Here is a 16,248-nt window from a genome sequence, read left to right as displayed (position 1 = left end):
CGGGGGCAGCGCGGTCGGTCGCCGCCGCCGCCGGGGCGCAGCCGCCCGCCCGCCCGCCGCCGGGCGCTGTGTGCGCGCACGGGCCGCGCTCCTGCCTGCCGGCGCCCGCACACGCACTCGCACGCGCCCGCCGCGGGCTGCACATCCAGCGCTGCCCGTGCTGCCCGCCCGCCCCGCCGGGACGCGCGGTTATTCGCCCTCGCCTGCAGTTTCTCGGCGGGCGCCCAGGTGGCTGCGCTCCGCCGCGCTGTCCGCCCGGCCCGGCCCGGCCCGGCTCGGCTCGGCTCGGCTCGGCTCGGCCCGGCACCTCCCGGCCCTCCCTGTCCTGCCTGCCGGCGTCCCGCGGGCGCGGAGCCGATGGGGATGGGCGGGAGGATGCGCCTGAGCCGCGTCTGCTGCGTTTTCTACCAGCTGTGCGTGCTGTCAAGCGGGCTGGCCGCAGGTAAGTGCGCGCTTTCCGCGGGCGGGGGCCGGGGCCGAGCCTCGGTGGGGCCGCCGTGCCCCGCCGGCTGCCGGTAGCCGCTACCTGCCCGTTGTACAGCGGCTTTAAGGGCTGACCCCGTCCCCTGTGAGCGGTGGGTGCGCAGGTAACGCCTGCCGTCCGCTGCGAGGGCGCGTCGCGATGCGCTCGGCTCTGCGAGGTGCTTACTCCCGTTTCGTGCGCTGCCCTGTCACCGCAGCGGTGCTGGTCCTGGCGTGGGTAGGATGAACGTGTTACCAAAAGTGCCCTCTGTCTCAGGCTGGCGGAGGTTGTGCGTGGTCATATGGTTTATAAACTCGGTGCTGGTACGCTGGGAGTTTTGGTTGGATTGTGGTACGGTGTGTGTAATACGCAGACATCACTAATTAGTGATTATAGTTCAGTTTGGTTATAATGATAATGGTGATACAGCAGACGCATGCATATGCCACTTGTGCGTGCGCTTGCAAATGCACGGCTGTGGGGTGGGGTGTGTGCGTTCAGCTGCACTTTTGGAATAGTAGGTCTTGCAAAACATGCTGAGAACAAGGTTGAAATTTCCGTTTTTTTGTTGTTGTTCAGGTTGCCCTGCTAAAATAACGTATTTTTTTTTAGCTGTATGAAAAAGTTGCCACTTTGTGTGATGGAAGGTTTGTGCAACTCTCCTTTGCGTAGAGATGGTGGTCATGAAGAACATCCTCAGCTACTGGTACAAACACAACTTCTGCCCAGCTTGAGCTCCAGCTCTCTCTCAGTGTTTACCAGGATGGTGGTGTGTTCCAGACCCCTGAACAGGCACAGAGAAATCTAGGGGCTGGGCTGTCTGCCATGTGTAAGGACAGGATGAAAGGGCCACATGGAGCCCACTGTATTTTGGGTGGGGTGCTTGGTGGGATGGGAGCCAGAAGGAGGGCAGTAGGGTAGGTTTCTGCTGAGCGCTTTATGCTTTTGGGTGCTCCACTCATTTAAAGCATCTGCTGGCCTTCCCGCAGGTCTCCATGCTTCAGAAGAAACTGAGGAGTGGGAGATCGTCTTCCCTGCGCTGTGGAGCAGGGGCCATCAGGAGCCGGTGGGTGGCAGCGGTGGTGGTGGGGGCTGCAGTGCCGACCCCAGCTGTGGGAACAGGAGCAGCACCCTCAGCACCCCTGTCACATCTAGTCCAGTGGCTGGCAGTTCCCGGGAGGTGCGTTCAGTCTCCTCCTCAGTGGAGGGGCAGGCACAGGCTGTGGGGCAGGTGGCAGAGGAAGAGGACACCGAGGATGAGTATGAGTCTCAGGAGTTTTACCATTGGTCCCCCCTGCCCCAGGGGTCCGGTGCTGCCTCTCAGTTGCCACCACCACCATCTCCACCACCACCACCACCTCCAGCAGAGGACGGAGATGAGGTGCTGCTGAGGATCCCGGCATTTGCTCGGGAGCTCTACCTGCTGCTCAAGAGGGACAGCCGCTTCCTGGCTCCTGGTTTTGCCGTGGAGGAGCGGCTCGGGGGTGAGGGCAAAAGCCCACCCGGTGCTGCACAGTCACAACCCGAGAGAGCTTGTTACTACAGTGGTGCTGTCCTCCGCTACCCGGGCTCCTTCGCCTCCTTCAGTACCTGTGGTGGATTGGTAAGATGACCTTGCATGCAGGGGTTGTACCAAGGTCTCCATCCAAGTGTCAACTTCCTCTGCTGCTCTTCAGCACCATCTCTTTCGTGAAGTCTTTCATATCCTTTCTTTCATAACCTCTTGGGTCCTACCTCTGTACTTATCCTTATTTTTAACCATTTTGCTATTCATACTTCCACTATCCCACTCATAATTTTTCTCAAATCCTACTTGTGCCTTTATCCTATAAAGTTTTGATGTTCTTTGTCCCATTTCCAGGTACATTTTCCTCCCTCAGCCCCATACCTTTTTTTTTTTTTTGGATCTCCTTTTTATTCTTATGCCATTCTTTCATCAGCTTTTCTCATGTCCATCCTTAATTTTATCTTGGTCTTCAGTGCGTGCCTGTAATTAGCTACCTCCATGCTCACTGTTCTTCCTTTTCCATGTATCTCTCCTCCAGTCCCTCTGTAATCCCTTTGTTCACCATTCCCATCCTATATTCAAAAGTTACCTTCCTCATCTGTGTTATCTTCCTTATCTTCTACATCTTAGTTTTCAGACTGTTCTGGCTTTCCTACTTTTACCAATATTTTGAGTCTGCTTTCTCATCTTCATTATTCCTTTTCTCTCATTCCTTTGGCCTTTTTTCTCTACCTCACAACTTCCCACATGTGGAACCTGTAGTTACTTGGATTTGGGACTACATACCCTTCTTTGATTTCCTCCATAGAAGTACGCAACGAGTATGTTCTCAGCAGAAATGTTAATACAGCCAGAACTTCTGAATGGTTATTACTTCTGTGGCATACCTGCCATATTTAAAACAAGTTTCACCTGCTGGATCAGTCGTGATTTTTACCAGATAAAGACTGGAATTGGGCACACTGACAACAGCAGTGGTGATCCAGTGAGCTGCAATCCCAAGATACTTGAGGGTGGATGGAAAGAGTAGAAAGCAGCTGGGATGATGTAAAATGCTGGCAGGTGTTAACCCAAACCCAATTGTTACTACTATTATTCTCATTTTGAGCCTTTATATAGCGTCATAAATTCACACGCCTGCAGCACTTTACAGAATATAGAATACAAACAGTAATGGCGCTAGCGAGTGTTAACATCAGCATCATGACTGTGTGTTTTTTGGGTGGCTGGATGAGTGTAAATCACCACAGTTGCATGATAGATGTTTTCTTATATTTCTTTCCAAATTTTAACATCTAACTTGTTCCATTGTTAATTCATGAAGATATGCCTGCCTGGTTTTTATTTGAATGGTCATGAAGTGAAACCAGGTAAAATGTGGAAATTTTGACTGCTTATTCATTTGCCTGTTTGGACTCACTCAAAAGTCAAAACCCAAACTGAAAGTGGTGGAGAAGGAACATAATGTGGATTGATACCAAATAAAATATTTGCCTGCACTCTTGCAAGGTAAAACCGCCAAGTTTCACACAACTGTTGGCATCTAATTATTGACTGGTTGGCATCTAATTATTGACATTTTGTCAGATTTTCCAATGCATGGTAGCAGAATTAATTGTGGTGAAAAATATTGGAAGTCAACTGAAGGTGGTTTGAAAGCAATCAGGTAAAGGATTTTTATGTTCTGGAAAAGCACTTGACTTTTGTGCACCTTGTTCTTGTTAGAATTTTGCTTCCTTCTACATTGTGTGTGGGTAAAATTAGATTAGAGAAAATCTTTGCAAAGAAGTTGGTAGAGAGACCTATTGCAAATGTCTGCTCAAAAGTGATGTACATCATTGCATATCTGTAATTCCTTTGACTTTGACTTGATTTATAAATTGAAATTCACTGTTTCAATAGACTCCAGTTCCCTAGGAGCCCCATTGGTAGTTTTTGATTAAGTCAGACTTTTCCTAGGAGTACTAGCTTACTCCCAGCCTGTCTACGCATGCATGTGCCTAGATGGTGTTCCCCACTTAGAAAGCTGCATCTGAAATATAAACTGTTCTATGTATCTCAAATAAAATTGGAAACTGTTGTTGATGTTGACTGGTGGTGTCATGATCCTCAACTGCATATTCGTGTTTGCAGTGAAATAGTTAAGCAGCTGTTCTTTCCGAGAATGTTGCTGTGTCAAGCACATAGTTAAAAAAAATTGCACAGTGCTATTATGTCAAAGTTGTCATAGCAAATCTTAAGTTATTTGTCACTCTTTATTCAGTCATTGCTTGGGCTCTATCACATATGTAAGTTGCTCTGTTTCCAAGAGTCTTGGAAAAACATCATACATACATTGCATATTCCACCCTGTTTCCTCTAGGCTTTGCCCTGCGAAAAGAGCCAAGCAATATTTCAAACTACATTTTCTCTTTTAAGATGTAAAAATCCCTTGAAACTTGAACCTACAAATAATTTTTTGTAGTTAGGTAATTACAGTTTATTTTTTCATTTTAAACATAAAGAAATTTCAGAGAAAATATGGTATGAATGTCTTAGATATACTGTCATTTCAAAGCCTTGCAGACTTTGGGTTGGGTTACTAGGCTGCGTACACTTTGGAAAGCCAAAGAAGTGGGCTGTAAGTCCCTTAATATGCAGATTAGATTCCACTCAGCAATTTTTCTTTTTCTTGTGAAATACAGCATCTCTGTGTAACAACTTCTACCATTCTGTTCTTCAGTAGCCTTTTAGTGAATTCATTCACCAAGGAAAGTAACTGTAGTCTGACTGACAACAGTGATTTTGCCACCCAGGAGGAAGGGTGAAGAAGCATAAAGGCCAGTAGAAGAGGTTTGGCCATCATGTGCAGGGAAGGGTCGTACATGGCAGTACAGATGTGTGGCTGTTGCTCTAGGGCTAGTTTTGTGGAAAGATACCAGATCTTCAACAAAATTAAAAAAGGCCTTGCATGAAAATGCTGTACCGTCCAAGTTAGGATGTTGGTGTTCATTACAACTTCCCAAGGCATGGGAAGACTTGACATGCCAGTGACATTCAGGAAATTGAAAAATGTCTGTGTAGAAGTCTTAACTGCTCCTTCGATAGGCAGAAAGACAAAAGAATATTGTTGAAGATGTTAGGCACCTTATCCTCTTGAAGTGGGATTTTGATTTTTTTTGAGTAGTTCACTGCTTGCAGTTGGGTAAAGCATGTAAGGTACAGCACAACATTAAAGCTTCCTCATGTATCTTATTTCACAGTTTTGAGATCTTCAGTAATGTGGTTTTTTTGTGAGCTGTTCATCTAAAGCCAGTACAGAGGTGTGGTGATAATGGGGTTCATTAACATACCATGTTGATCATGTGAATATACAAGTGAAAAATGAGAGCTGTACTCCCAGTTAATTACTAACCAAATTCTGACTGCCACCATTGGCTTCATTTGGCAGCCTGTCTTGGCAATTGAAGGAAACATAACTCAATGTATATTTTCTAATCAAACTAGAGACTGGAGATATCATGGACCGTCTAGAAACTCCATCACTGTGACCTTGGTGTAATCTCTGAGCTCACATGATCAATGGTGACAGCTCTATCTAACTCTTTGGTAAAACACTTGTGGATTCTTTCATCCTTTTGTAGCTCAATGGGATTTGCTCTGAGTACATTTTGGGATTCTGCACCGGTGCTGTGGGAAGATGAATAAGGAGGGGTTTCCAAGAATTCTCAATCTGTATGCTGAGCAGTCTTGCTGATGCCAGTGAGACTGCTCTTCTGAAAGTGATGAATTGCAGAGCTGGACCATTAATTATTTAAATGGTTGTTTCCACTGCTTGCTTATGTTTTGCTATAATATTTGAAATAAGAAAAAAAAAAGCATGTCAAATGTTGTTGAACAGTTGTATTTGTGACTGGTAAATATATAACTTACAACTGGTAGTTCTTTTAGAGCATGCTGTAGGAGAAACTTGCTGTGGACTTAGAATTAAGAAATCTGCCTACTGGTTCTTTACCAACAATCTGCTCTGCTGCTAGCATGGAAGTTTGAAGTAGTCTCACTGCATTTCCCCAAAGAGAGCTGTAAACCCAGAAAACATGTGCTTTATCCCCTACTGCTTTCATTTCAGAAAGGCAGGCATTTAATGTCATTTTTTCTCAGCAGAGAATTGCTTGGGTAGTATTCCATGGCTACATAGTGGCGGGCAGGGATTTTCCCAATGTTTCTTTTTCTTTTTAGATGAAGCAGTTTGCAATTAGTACAGAACAGCTAGGCAGAGAAAGGATTTGAATGTCTTCTTATACCTAAAGCAAGGGGATATGTTTAGACTGTTAAGAGGTGCAAACAGGAGCAAAAGTGTACACACAGGATGGACAGGAGAATGCCGCTCTGTGCAGCTATGCTGTTCATCACAACACTTAGCAGGTTGTCCAACAGAACGTGTGTGGAGATTGGCCTAAATAGACAGCACTGCCAGCTGGGTTAATTTGCTGGAGAGAAGCTTTGAAATTTGTCTGTGTGGTTTTGTGTTTTCACTGGATCTTAAGAATGTGGAATGGTCAATAGCATATTTATAGTTCCCTAAATCCTTGAAGAGTCAGCGTCAAATACTATTTGCAATGAAAATTAATGTGCACTTTCCCAGTGACTTGAGTGGGAACAAGTCTTAACACATCTCCAATCCAATCCAGGGAAGAGCTCTCTCTACTAAAGTGTATGGTGCTTTTGTTAGACCTCATTGTCGTTAACAAGCAGGTATTTATAAATCTGATCAGTAGTCTATGGACAAGTAGTCACAGATCTACTCCAGCTGTTATACATACATTTAAAGAGCACTATCCAAAGCAGTTCTGTCAGCATCAGCAAATGAATGGATGTCAGTAGTGCTGTGGCATGCAGAGGTGTGCCAAGTATCGTTGGACAACAATATTTTAACAAATACTTCTGACGGTAATGTCCCACCAATAAAACTGAAATAAACTAGGATGTGAAAAAACAATAAAACTGAAATAAACTAGAATGTGAAAAAACCTATGCACCTTCTTTGGCTAATAGAATGCTTATATGGTACTTCAGTAAGATTTGAAAAAACCTGAAGCAGCTTTACAGGAGATGTATATTTTTTTTTTATTTCTTATGAAAACCGTGTTTTGAAGATTAGTGATTTTACTAATAGTAAGGGAATGACACGATGGATTAAAAATATTTTAGATTTTTTAGAATATTCTAAATTTCAATGACCCTTAAAATTCAGGACACATAGTAGAGCTTCTACAAAACTGGAATTTTTTATTTTGTACCTATCCATCGAGGATAGTCTGACTTTGCAGGATTTAACAGAACAAGCAGAATGAAATTGTAAAAGAATAATAATAATAATAATAAAATAAAAAAATGTATTTTCTGTATTCCTAAAGTTCTGCACACGGTCACTCTTGAGCATAGGATTCAGCCTGAGAAAAGGCTCAATCCTTGTTTTGACCTCTTTCCTGCTAGAGAAGGGTTTTAACCACAGTGTTTCAACATTTTTATGTGGGAAAACTCCCAATGAATATAATTTTTAGTTACACATCCTACAATGAGAGTGGTGTCTGACGTGGCCAGTGTACTTGAATTTTTGGAGAGCTTGGACAGTTTTGGAGAGCTGTACTGAACTTCTGCCTTTCAGTTGTACAGCTTCTTTCAGTGGCAATGTCATACTTAACCTGCTGCAACTCCTTTCCTGCCATAGGGTCACGCTGACTGGGAATGCACAGATTGTTTGCATTGGGTGTGAGTAGTGAGCCTGACCTTTGCTGTGCGGTGCACGTGCAAGGTAAGTCCTCGCATTAGTGAGGATCCCTGATTTTGTGGGGCTCTTGGAACAGGTGGTCAGGAGCAGCTCATGGGCTTCATAAATTGCCCTGGAAAGCTGTGCTGTTACAGCTTGTGAGCTCCGGGTGTAAGGCTCTGAGGATTCTTAACAGACTTCCTTGCTTCGATCAAGCTGGAGAGAGACTACCTCATTACACATCCTAGACCATACAGTGCTAACATACGAGTCTGAAACGGGTGAAATACCAAGCTTCCTGTCAGCCAAAAATAGCACCTCTGCCTCCCCGCTTCAATGATGTTGCAGTTACACGTCGATATTGAGCAACTTCCACACCAGGTGCTTTTCCAAAAGAAATTGGAGACAATTACAGCTTCTTTTGTGCTGAGGGTAAGCAGTAGAAAACAGAGATCACCAACAGTTTTTCATAACAGGGGAAAGAAAAAAGATTGTTAGCAATATTCATGGTCCATTTGCTACATACAGGGTAAAGTTTAACATTGCAGAAGGAGGATTATAAAATTAAATAGGATTATCCTTAAAGGCTGCCAGGATGAAATGAAGTACACGCTCCCTCTTATGCACCCAGCTTCCTGGGATACTTAAATGACAGAGGGGACACATGCAAGCAGTAAAATATGTGTTTAGATCCCCTCCTTTTAAAACCTAGAGCTAGCTCAAGACAGGAAGATGTGGGAAAACACAGGTGGGTTTTTTGGAGGCTTTTTCAGTTACCTATTTGGAATGCTAAGCTCGTTATTTCTTGGTGCACAGTCTGCCTACTGTTGCATTGCAAGTTAGTTAAAGAAAGGAAACTTTGCTGAGGGACAGAAATAAATATGTGAATGAGGGTACTCTGTGAGTATCCCTTTCTGAGAGGTCACAGGTTCACCTAGTTTTGTTTTGTTGACTTTAACTTAGGCCTTATTTGTGTCTTAAACCTTTTTAAATGGGCAATGTAAAATTTGTCATCGATAGAAATAGGTGGGCGAGGTAGGGCATGAGTGGAAAAGTCAGCCCTGAACAGAAAGCAGCTTTGCTCTGTTAGGAAAGTGGGTTTCTTTGCAGAAAAAAAAACAACAAAAAAACAACAAACCCACCACCAAAAAAACAGAAGCACCCCTGGGAAAATAAAGTGTTGTACTAAAATTTGGGCTTCCCACCTCTGCATAATGTAGAAGAACCAATGAAATGTGGTGGCACTCCTGGAAGGATGCACATACTTTCAATGTATGTGTTGAATCTGAGCTGGCGTGTTCCTTCTGGGTTTACATGGCATTGGAACTGGAACTGGAACTGGAAGAGAGAACAGCAGCCAGGCTTCCAAGAAATCTGGGCTCCAAAAAAGTTGTTTACATGAGGTTACTTTGGCATATTTAGGCACAGGCATGCCTTCTTCCAGCGTAAGTTTATCTGCTATTTGCCTTAATCTCTCTGTTATGTTAAAAACTCTTAATTATCATCTCACCTTGAACATCTAATGAAGCACAACTGTAAATACAGTAGAGAAGCCAGGGAAAATTAAAATCAAGAAATTGACTATGGCTAGTTGGAATAATGAGCATATATGCGCAAGCAAAGCACTTACTAACAAGTATTGCTTTATCCTACCTGAACAGCAAGTCAATTACAAACACATCTACTAAATATGACTTATTTTTATTTTTTCATAAAGAAAAGGGGCAATGGAAGTGGTATCCCTTTAAATGTTTGATTAGTGTCATTTAAGAATCATAAACCAATGAAGATCTATTTAAAGATAAAGGACTAAAAGCTCTTTGTTTCTGTTTTGCTGCTTGAGCTGTGATGCAGTAGCCTGCCGCTATTCATCGTTGCCTTGCTGGATGAAATATCATTTGGTTGGATTTTTGGTTTGTGTACCTGAGAACTCTTGCTAGTTGATAGGAAGGATAAGTCTTTTAAACATAGGAACAATAGTGTTAGTGTAAAGCTGAAAGGTTCAGAAAATCAGTTTTGATTTAGGCCAAGACTACATTTGAACTATAATGATCTCTGTTTCATTTAATATTAGACACTGTGGCATGGTATGTGAGATGTTGGGCTGATGCCTCAGATCATGTAGTAATGATTTCTTCCTCCTTCTAGGGGCTATCCTATAATCATGTAATCACTGCATCCCGAGCCAGGTTTGATTTGTGATTCCAATCCTGCTTATAATAGCCCGCTCTTCTCCTGAAGTACTTAGTTTCGGTACAAATACTTCCTTTGCAATATATTTCCAAGCCATCATGAGAAATGTCCTAGATTTATTTTTTAAAAAAAGACACTGTTGTGAATTGCTTGAGATCTCTACCCATTGTAATTAATAAAAATATCAAGGTTATTTTGCAAGATACAGAAGTGAGATGGTGAATCAGAAAATCCGAGTAAGTCCATTAATGAGTAAAGTTTTTATATTAATTAAATTAGTAAAGATTTGACCCCCTAATTTGAAGGTACCTGCTTTAAAGAAAAGACAGAGCATTGAGCCTCTCCTAGCTACAACTAAGGTTACTGAAATTAGCATTTTCTCCAAGTCTTGTATCCCTGACTCCTATTAATCTCTCATGATATGTGGCAATTGTTTCTTCTATAGCAAATGAACAAGGATTTTTAAAAGAAACAAATGTTCTCTGTGTTGCAACCCTTGTAATTTTATTTTTAAAGCATTTTTCTTTGTCTTTCCTTTTTAAAAAGATTTCTTGGACCTGCAAGAATGGAGATTCTTTTTGGTAGTTAATGACAGATTATAACAGGGGAAAAAATAGGAACATCTGTGATTTCCAAGATGTAATACCATAAAAATAGGGGAGCTGGGAAATGGGGAGGAAACAACAGAAAGCGTCAGGTGTGAGAGTCATTGTGGGGTTGACGGTAGGTGAGGATATTCAAGGAGGAGCCTGTGAAAATTGGTGGTCAGGTAGAGGTAGCATGCAAATAATGCGCATGTGTCTTTGCTGTGATAAGGGATTTACCAGGGTAGAAAATGATGAGTCAAAGCCATTTGGATTTGGGGGACAACGTGATGTTTGCAGAAGCTCTTCTGTAGAGCCTGTGCCTTACCTTGGTTTAGTCAGGTCTCTCGCTGGTTGGTTGCTCCTTGTTTAGCAGAAGCAGCAATGTAATGGTAGTAGTGTGAAATATGCTGAGCACGTGCATGTGTGTGTTATATTGCATATCCAGACTGTAGTTGGTCAAACTTTTATAAACCAATAGCCCAAAATATCTACATTATATTTAAAATCAGATGTACATCTGTTGTGCATTAGTAGTTCAGTTAACCTTTTGTTGTTAACCTGTCATTGCCTGGGCAATCTGGTCTTCTTGGTTATTTCTATTGCTTCTAATACTGGCATAAAGTAAGCAAAGAAGTATTATTTGGAAGGGGAAGAATGAAGAACATTTCTAGTGTTAATTGCAGAACAATGTATGTAGAATGATAAATCGATATCGTAACATCCGTTGCTAATAATACATGCATCTGCACCTAAGTGAATAGAAGTAAAATTTTTTGGAAGCCTGTGCTGTGAATGTTTTTCTTGGATCTACCAGTACTTCAGTCAGAACTATTTTCTGAATGAGTTTTACATCCAAAAATGTAGAAATGTACCCAAAGCTGACTTGTGAAGTGATTTAGTTTCCGTGTGATTATCCTCCAACAATTGCATATGCTTGTTTTATGATCTCAGCTGTGCTACCTTAAGTTCTTATTAGATGTCAGAAGTTTAACTAGGTCAAGTCAGGTCAAGCTTATTTAGATAGCAGTATGTTAAGGAAAATACGGCTATCTCTGCACCTGATGTTAATTCAGCTGGGGACAACTTTTTAATGATTCAGTACAGAGTAAATGTCCTGTTACGTCCCTCTGGGCGTAAGGGGATGCTGGCAGGGAGAAGTGCCCAAGTAATGGCTAGAGCCATTATAGTAATGCCATCTTTTATATAAAAATTTAAACTGTGCTTCAGATATGCTTAAACTTCTCAGTGCTCTTTTTTCTCAGTGAGAACACTGATTAGCCTGGCAATCGGGTTATGAACTTGAAAACTCAGGTGTAACTCTGCCTCAAGGCTTCTTGTATGAAATACTTTGCTTTTCTTCTGAAGGTGGGAGACAGGAGAAAAAAAAAAAGGGACACGGTAAGAGACAAAAAAAATCTGAATGCCAGTTATTCTGGGATACAGCAGTAGGTGAAGGGTGAGTTCTTACTCTTGGTATGTGCAGGGATCATAAAGCCATTAATGTGTACACACATTCTCAGGACTTAATATTAAATTGTGGTCTTGCTTAATTTGCTTTTTAAAAACACTCTATAAGCGTAAAGCTGTCTGGATCTATGCTCCTGTTATAAGCTCTGTGTGAAAATCCTCTAATATAGGCAATTTTTAAAATGTTTTGAGAATTTACAAGTTTGCAAGTTAGGGGATGGCAAGTTGCTTAGGTGATTCTATGCCTGGGTAGACCCCCGATCTCTTTTGTCCCTCTATGACATAAATGGACCTCACCCCAAATATTTATTAAGTAACAGATGAGGGGAGTGAAGTACTTAAAAGTAGAAGAGGTTTTTATATACTAAACTGGATACAATTATGCGTATAAAAAGCTTAGTCTTCCAATTTCTGCCTGATAGTCCTAGCGTGTTTCCCTTTTTCTCTCTGATCACGTATTTTTTCTGTAGTAACCTACCTAAGGAAGCATAATAACAAAGATTTCTTCTATGTCCATTTGGTGGCTTTTTGTTTTTTTTTTTTTTTTCTTCTAATACTAAATTATTTGCGTTGGAAATAATGGAAGGAAATAATTCCTTCCTTGCTTATTTCATTTTCAATGATTAATCTTTTGCTTGGTTTTGTATCAACAAATTTGCTTAAAAGTGGCCAGTCAGACTGATGCTACTTGGTTCAAGATGCTAATGTCAAAACTATTCTGCTCACCATTTGTGTTCTTACGCACATAAAAACAAGCACTCTAGCTTTAAAAAAAAAAAAAGGAAAAAAGCCTTCTTCCAAAATCTGTGTTGTGTTTTTTTTTTTTTTCTTTTTAATTAAAATAATAGTTCTTGAAAAATAATTAGGTACTATTCCTTCTTTCATGAGGTGGCATAACTTTAGTTTCTATGATGTGCCACGAAAGGTAAATTAATGTGTTTTTTTCCCCAAAATGGGGAAGGAGAATCTAGGCTTAGAAGTTAAATCAAAAAATTATACATAGTTTGGAAAAAAAATTAGATACAAATTTCAGTTAGGAGTGGAGTCCTAGAAGTATGAGAATTCTATATATTTTTAAGGTTTTAAGCAATATGAATCTAAAATTATTATAAATTGTAAGAATCTTATTTATTTCTCTTGAAACCACCAGTTCTGGATTAATGTATTTCAAGACAGAGATATAAAAAGCCTAAGCATAACTTTATTTTATAGATGGACTAACTTGATTTGTTGAATTATAGTTCTATGCCCATAAATATAATTTATTTTCCTTCCTTGAATTACTGTTTTCCAGTTAGTAGTTTTGGCAAATTGTAGATTTGAACCGAAACTGAGTTTCATGGAGTGTTGCCTTGAATTAAATAGTCTTTGAATGAAGTTCAGCTCCTCTCTTGGAAGAAAACCGAAATAATGGAGTCATGGATAGATATTTCAATAAGGATTAGCAGAGATTAAATTTCTCTATAGGCAATCATAGGTGGGTTTTGGAGCTGTGCCACATCCCTCTGTGGCTACAGTGAAAGCACATAGGTTGGAACAATAGTAGCTCATTGGTATGCACTATTTGAGTGTTTTACACGAATGAATCATTTTAAACTTGGATCTCTTATATTGATCTTTTTGATACTAGTCTAGGTGGTTTATCTAATGTAGGTTACAGACACAGTTGCTGATATTTTCCATTTAAATCTCCTGCATGGGACTCAGTGTAGGATGCTTTGTGCTCATCCTTTGTGTACTATTACAATTTTGTGTGCATAAAATATCATTTCAGATTCTTAAGGGATTAAATCCAGGCTTGCACTAAAGAAATTGGGTGAATGCAGATTCATTAGCTAAAGGTACAGCAGTTTCATTCATACTGCAAAAGAGTGGTTTTTAGTCTTGCTACAAGAAGTGCTGAAGTTACTCATATTACACCAAAATGCTGTAAAGAAACACATCTTTACAAGAACTGAATCTTTAATTTCAGATTTTTTCCATAGGTGATATGTTTCCATAGGTGCTGCTTTTTCTAGTGCTAGTCATTTTTAGCTATGCAAAGGGACTTTCTTATACAATATTAATAAATACTGAAATGCTGTTATATAATAAATGTTCTCGGATATCATTAAACCAATTAATTGTAAAGAATTTTTAACTTAAGTTTTATGGAATATTTTTTTTTAAATCCTGGCATACTTTACAGAAGCTGTTGTATTTATTCTGGAAAGGGGATATGGTTGGGGTTGTGATTTTTTTTTTTGTTTGTTTGTTAATAGTAAATCAGTGGTGGTTCCATTTAATATAGCATGTACTTGATGAACAAAACCAAGTGATTGTTAACATCATGCATCACTCAGTTATGACTACACAATAGACATAATTTACAGGTTAGATGGCTGTTTTTAAAATGGATTTTTATGCCATTTCCAATTTGAATTGTGCAACTAAAGGTCTGTATCATGTTTGTTCAAGTGTAATTGTATCTTGGTTTTCAGTTTGATTGTAGTTTATTTTATTGGTCTATATTAGTCATCTGTGGTTGGTTGAGCATGTTGCTCCAGCATAGTTTTTGAAGCAAAATAAATTAAGGCTTTCCAGAACATTTCAGGCAACAGGCAAGAAGCATCTTTATTCATTATTCAGTTGATGTGTGCACCATCAATGGAGTTGAAGTCATGCAACCACATAAAACATCTGTTTAATGTATGATTGTATGGAGGACAAAATGAAGATTTTTGTCCATGGGGCTCAATCATTTGTTATCTTTGATTTTTTTTTTTTTTTTCCTTTGGTTTAGCAGTGTTGGCAGTTGGTTAATACTTCCTTTAGTTCATTTGGAAACTGTACTTGAATTGTGGTCAGCTCTGATCGTTGTGTTTTTGATGAACCAAACTGAAGGCATGGCCCTTGTTGTTACTATGTCTTCCATCTTATTGAAACATAGGCCTACATGAAAATAAGAACCAGTAAACATAAAAATGTAATTCTCTAGCCCACATGAGGACAGATCAAAATATGAAACCCGAAGGCCAAAATCCTAGGAGGCTGCTGAAAGAACTTCTTTAAAAAAAACCCAGAAGTTCTGATAGCATTTGACCATTTAGAGCTGTGAGCACTGAAAGTTTATGTGTTCTCTTAGTAGAATAATCAATTCCATTTTAATTAAATTAATTTCTGATTAACAGTATTTTTTCATGCAAGTGAAAAGGAATAAGCAAGGTGGCCACTTTGTTACTTTTGCACAGGCGTTGCCTTCTAGTTTCCTTCTCTTTACTAGCTCTAGCTCCATTTATTAGTTATTATTTTTAAAGTAAATTAATTGTTTAACGTGAAGATATAGGCAGCGAATTTTTCTGAACATCAAAAAATCAGAATCTTGATTGTATAATACAACTTTATGTTTACTATCACAACACTACCGTTGATCTAAATTGATATGAAGTCAGATCTGGATCTGTTAAGGGTTTAGACAGAGAGGGTGGAATACTGTATGTTGCTTTATTGAGCATATATTGACCAGAGCAGATGGAGAGTTTTGAGGCTGGCATCCATGAAATGATTTTTCCACAGCAACAACTCATTTGTCTTCCCTTTCAACATTCTAAAATTGAGAAATTATTTTCTGATCTTAACCATAAAGTGGTTACCCTCTTACCGTACTATCAGGGCTTGATCGTAGTTGACATAAACACAGTGGTTTTGAAAGAGACATAGGGTGTTCTTTAGAGTTATTTTTCTTAAAAAATAATAAATACTTAATGTTAAGCAGGGGTTCTGAGCAAAAGATACCTATTTTATTAGTTTGTCTTATGTTATTGGAATAAATAGACAACCTTTAAGGCTTTCTAGTCCTTCCTCAAAGCTTCTGTTTTTTTTTTTTTTTCTGTAATAGAAGCAAATCTACTTGAGAGATAAGAATAATTCCAGAATTGAACTAGTTTTACTAATCAGTTCAACCTTCTGAGATAATGAGTAGGAGCTACTGAGTGAAGGGAGAAATGATCAGAGAGAGACCAGTAATTTATTATGTGGTGGGTTGGCAGAATTGGTGCTGTCTTCTTTTGTGACATAGTTATGGTTGCCATAAAATCTGTATTGTTTTGGGCACCTAAGGTTGAAAATATCATATTTGTTTTCTTAAAGATTGCAGAGTGTGCCTTGTGTGCAGTTATGGATATTCTGCACATTTAACAGCTGTGCCACTGACAAAGTCTGCCTTGCCAATACCTGTTGCTATTCTTAGTGATATTAGTCAATCCTTGCATAGTTACCCGGAGCAAATGCATACGATACAGCT

At 40.1% G+C, this 16,248-nt stretch overlaps 1 protein-coding gene across 1 annotated transcript in view; it reads left to right on the top strand.

The window, feature by feature from the left end:
- Positions 1 to 357: 357 nt before the first annotated feature.
- Positions 358 to 16,248, top strand: part of ADAMTS19 (ADAM metallopeptidase with thrombospondin type 1 motif 19) — a gene marked incomplete at both ends in the record, with an annotated part of 149,614 nt that continues 133,723 nt past the window's right edge. The window contains 2 exons of the mRNA XM_082497411.1: positions 358 to 442; positions 1,453 to 2,066. Coding sequence (XP_082353537.1) covers positions 358 to 442; positions 1,453 to 2,066 — 699 coding nt within the window. The remainder of the gene's footprint in view (positions 443 to 1,452; positions 2,067 to 16,248) is intronic.

This window comes from Vanellus vanellus (assembly GCF_965231255.1).
Source record: "Vanellus vanellus genome assembly, chromosome: Z".
In the NCBI taxonomy this organism is placed as follows: domain Eukaryota; kingdom Metazoa; phylum Chordata; class Aves; order Charadriiformes; family Charadriidae; genus Vanellus; species Vanellus vanellus.
The sequence above is the reverse complement of the archived record's forward strand: the minus strand, read 5'-3'. Positions and strand labels throughout refer to the sequence as shown.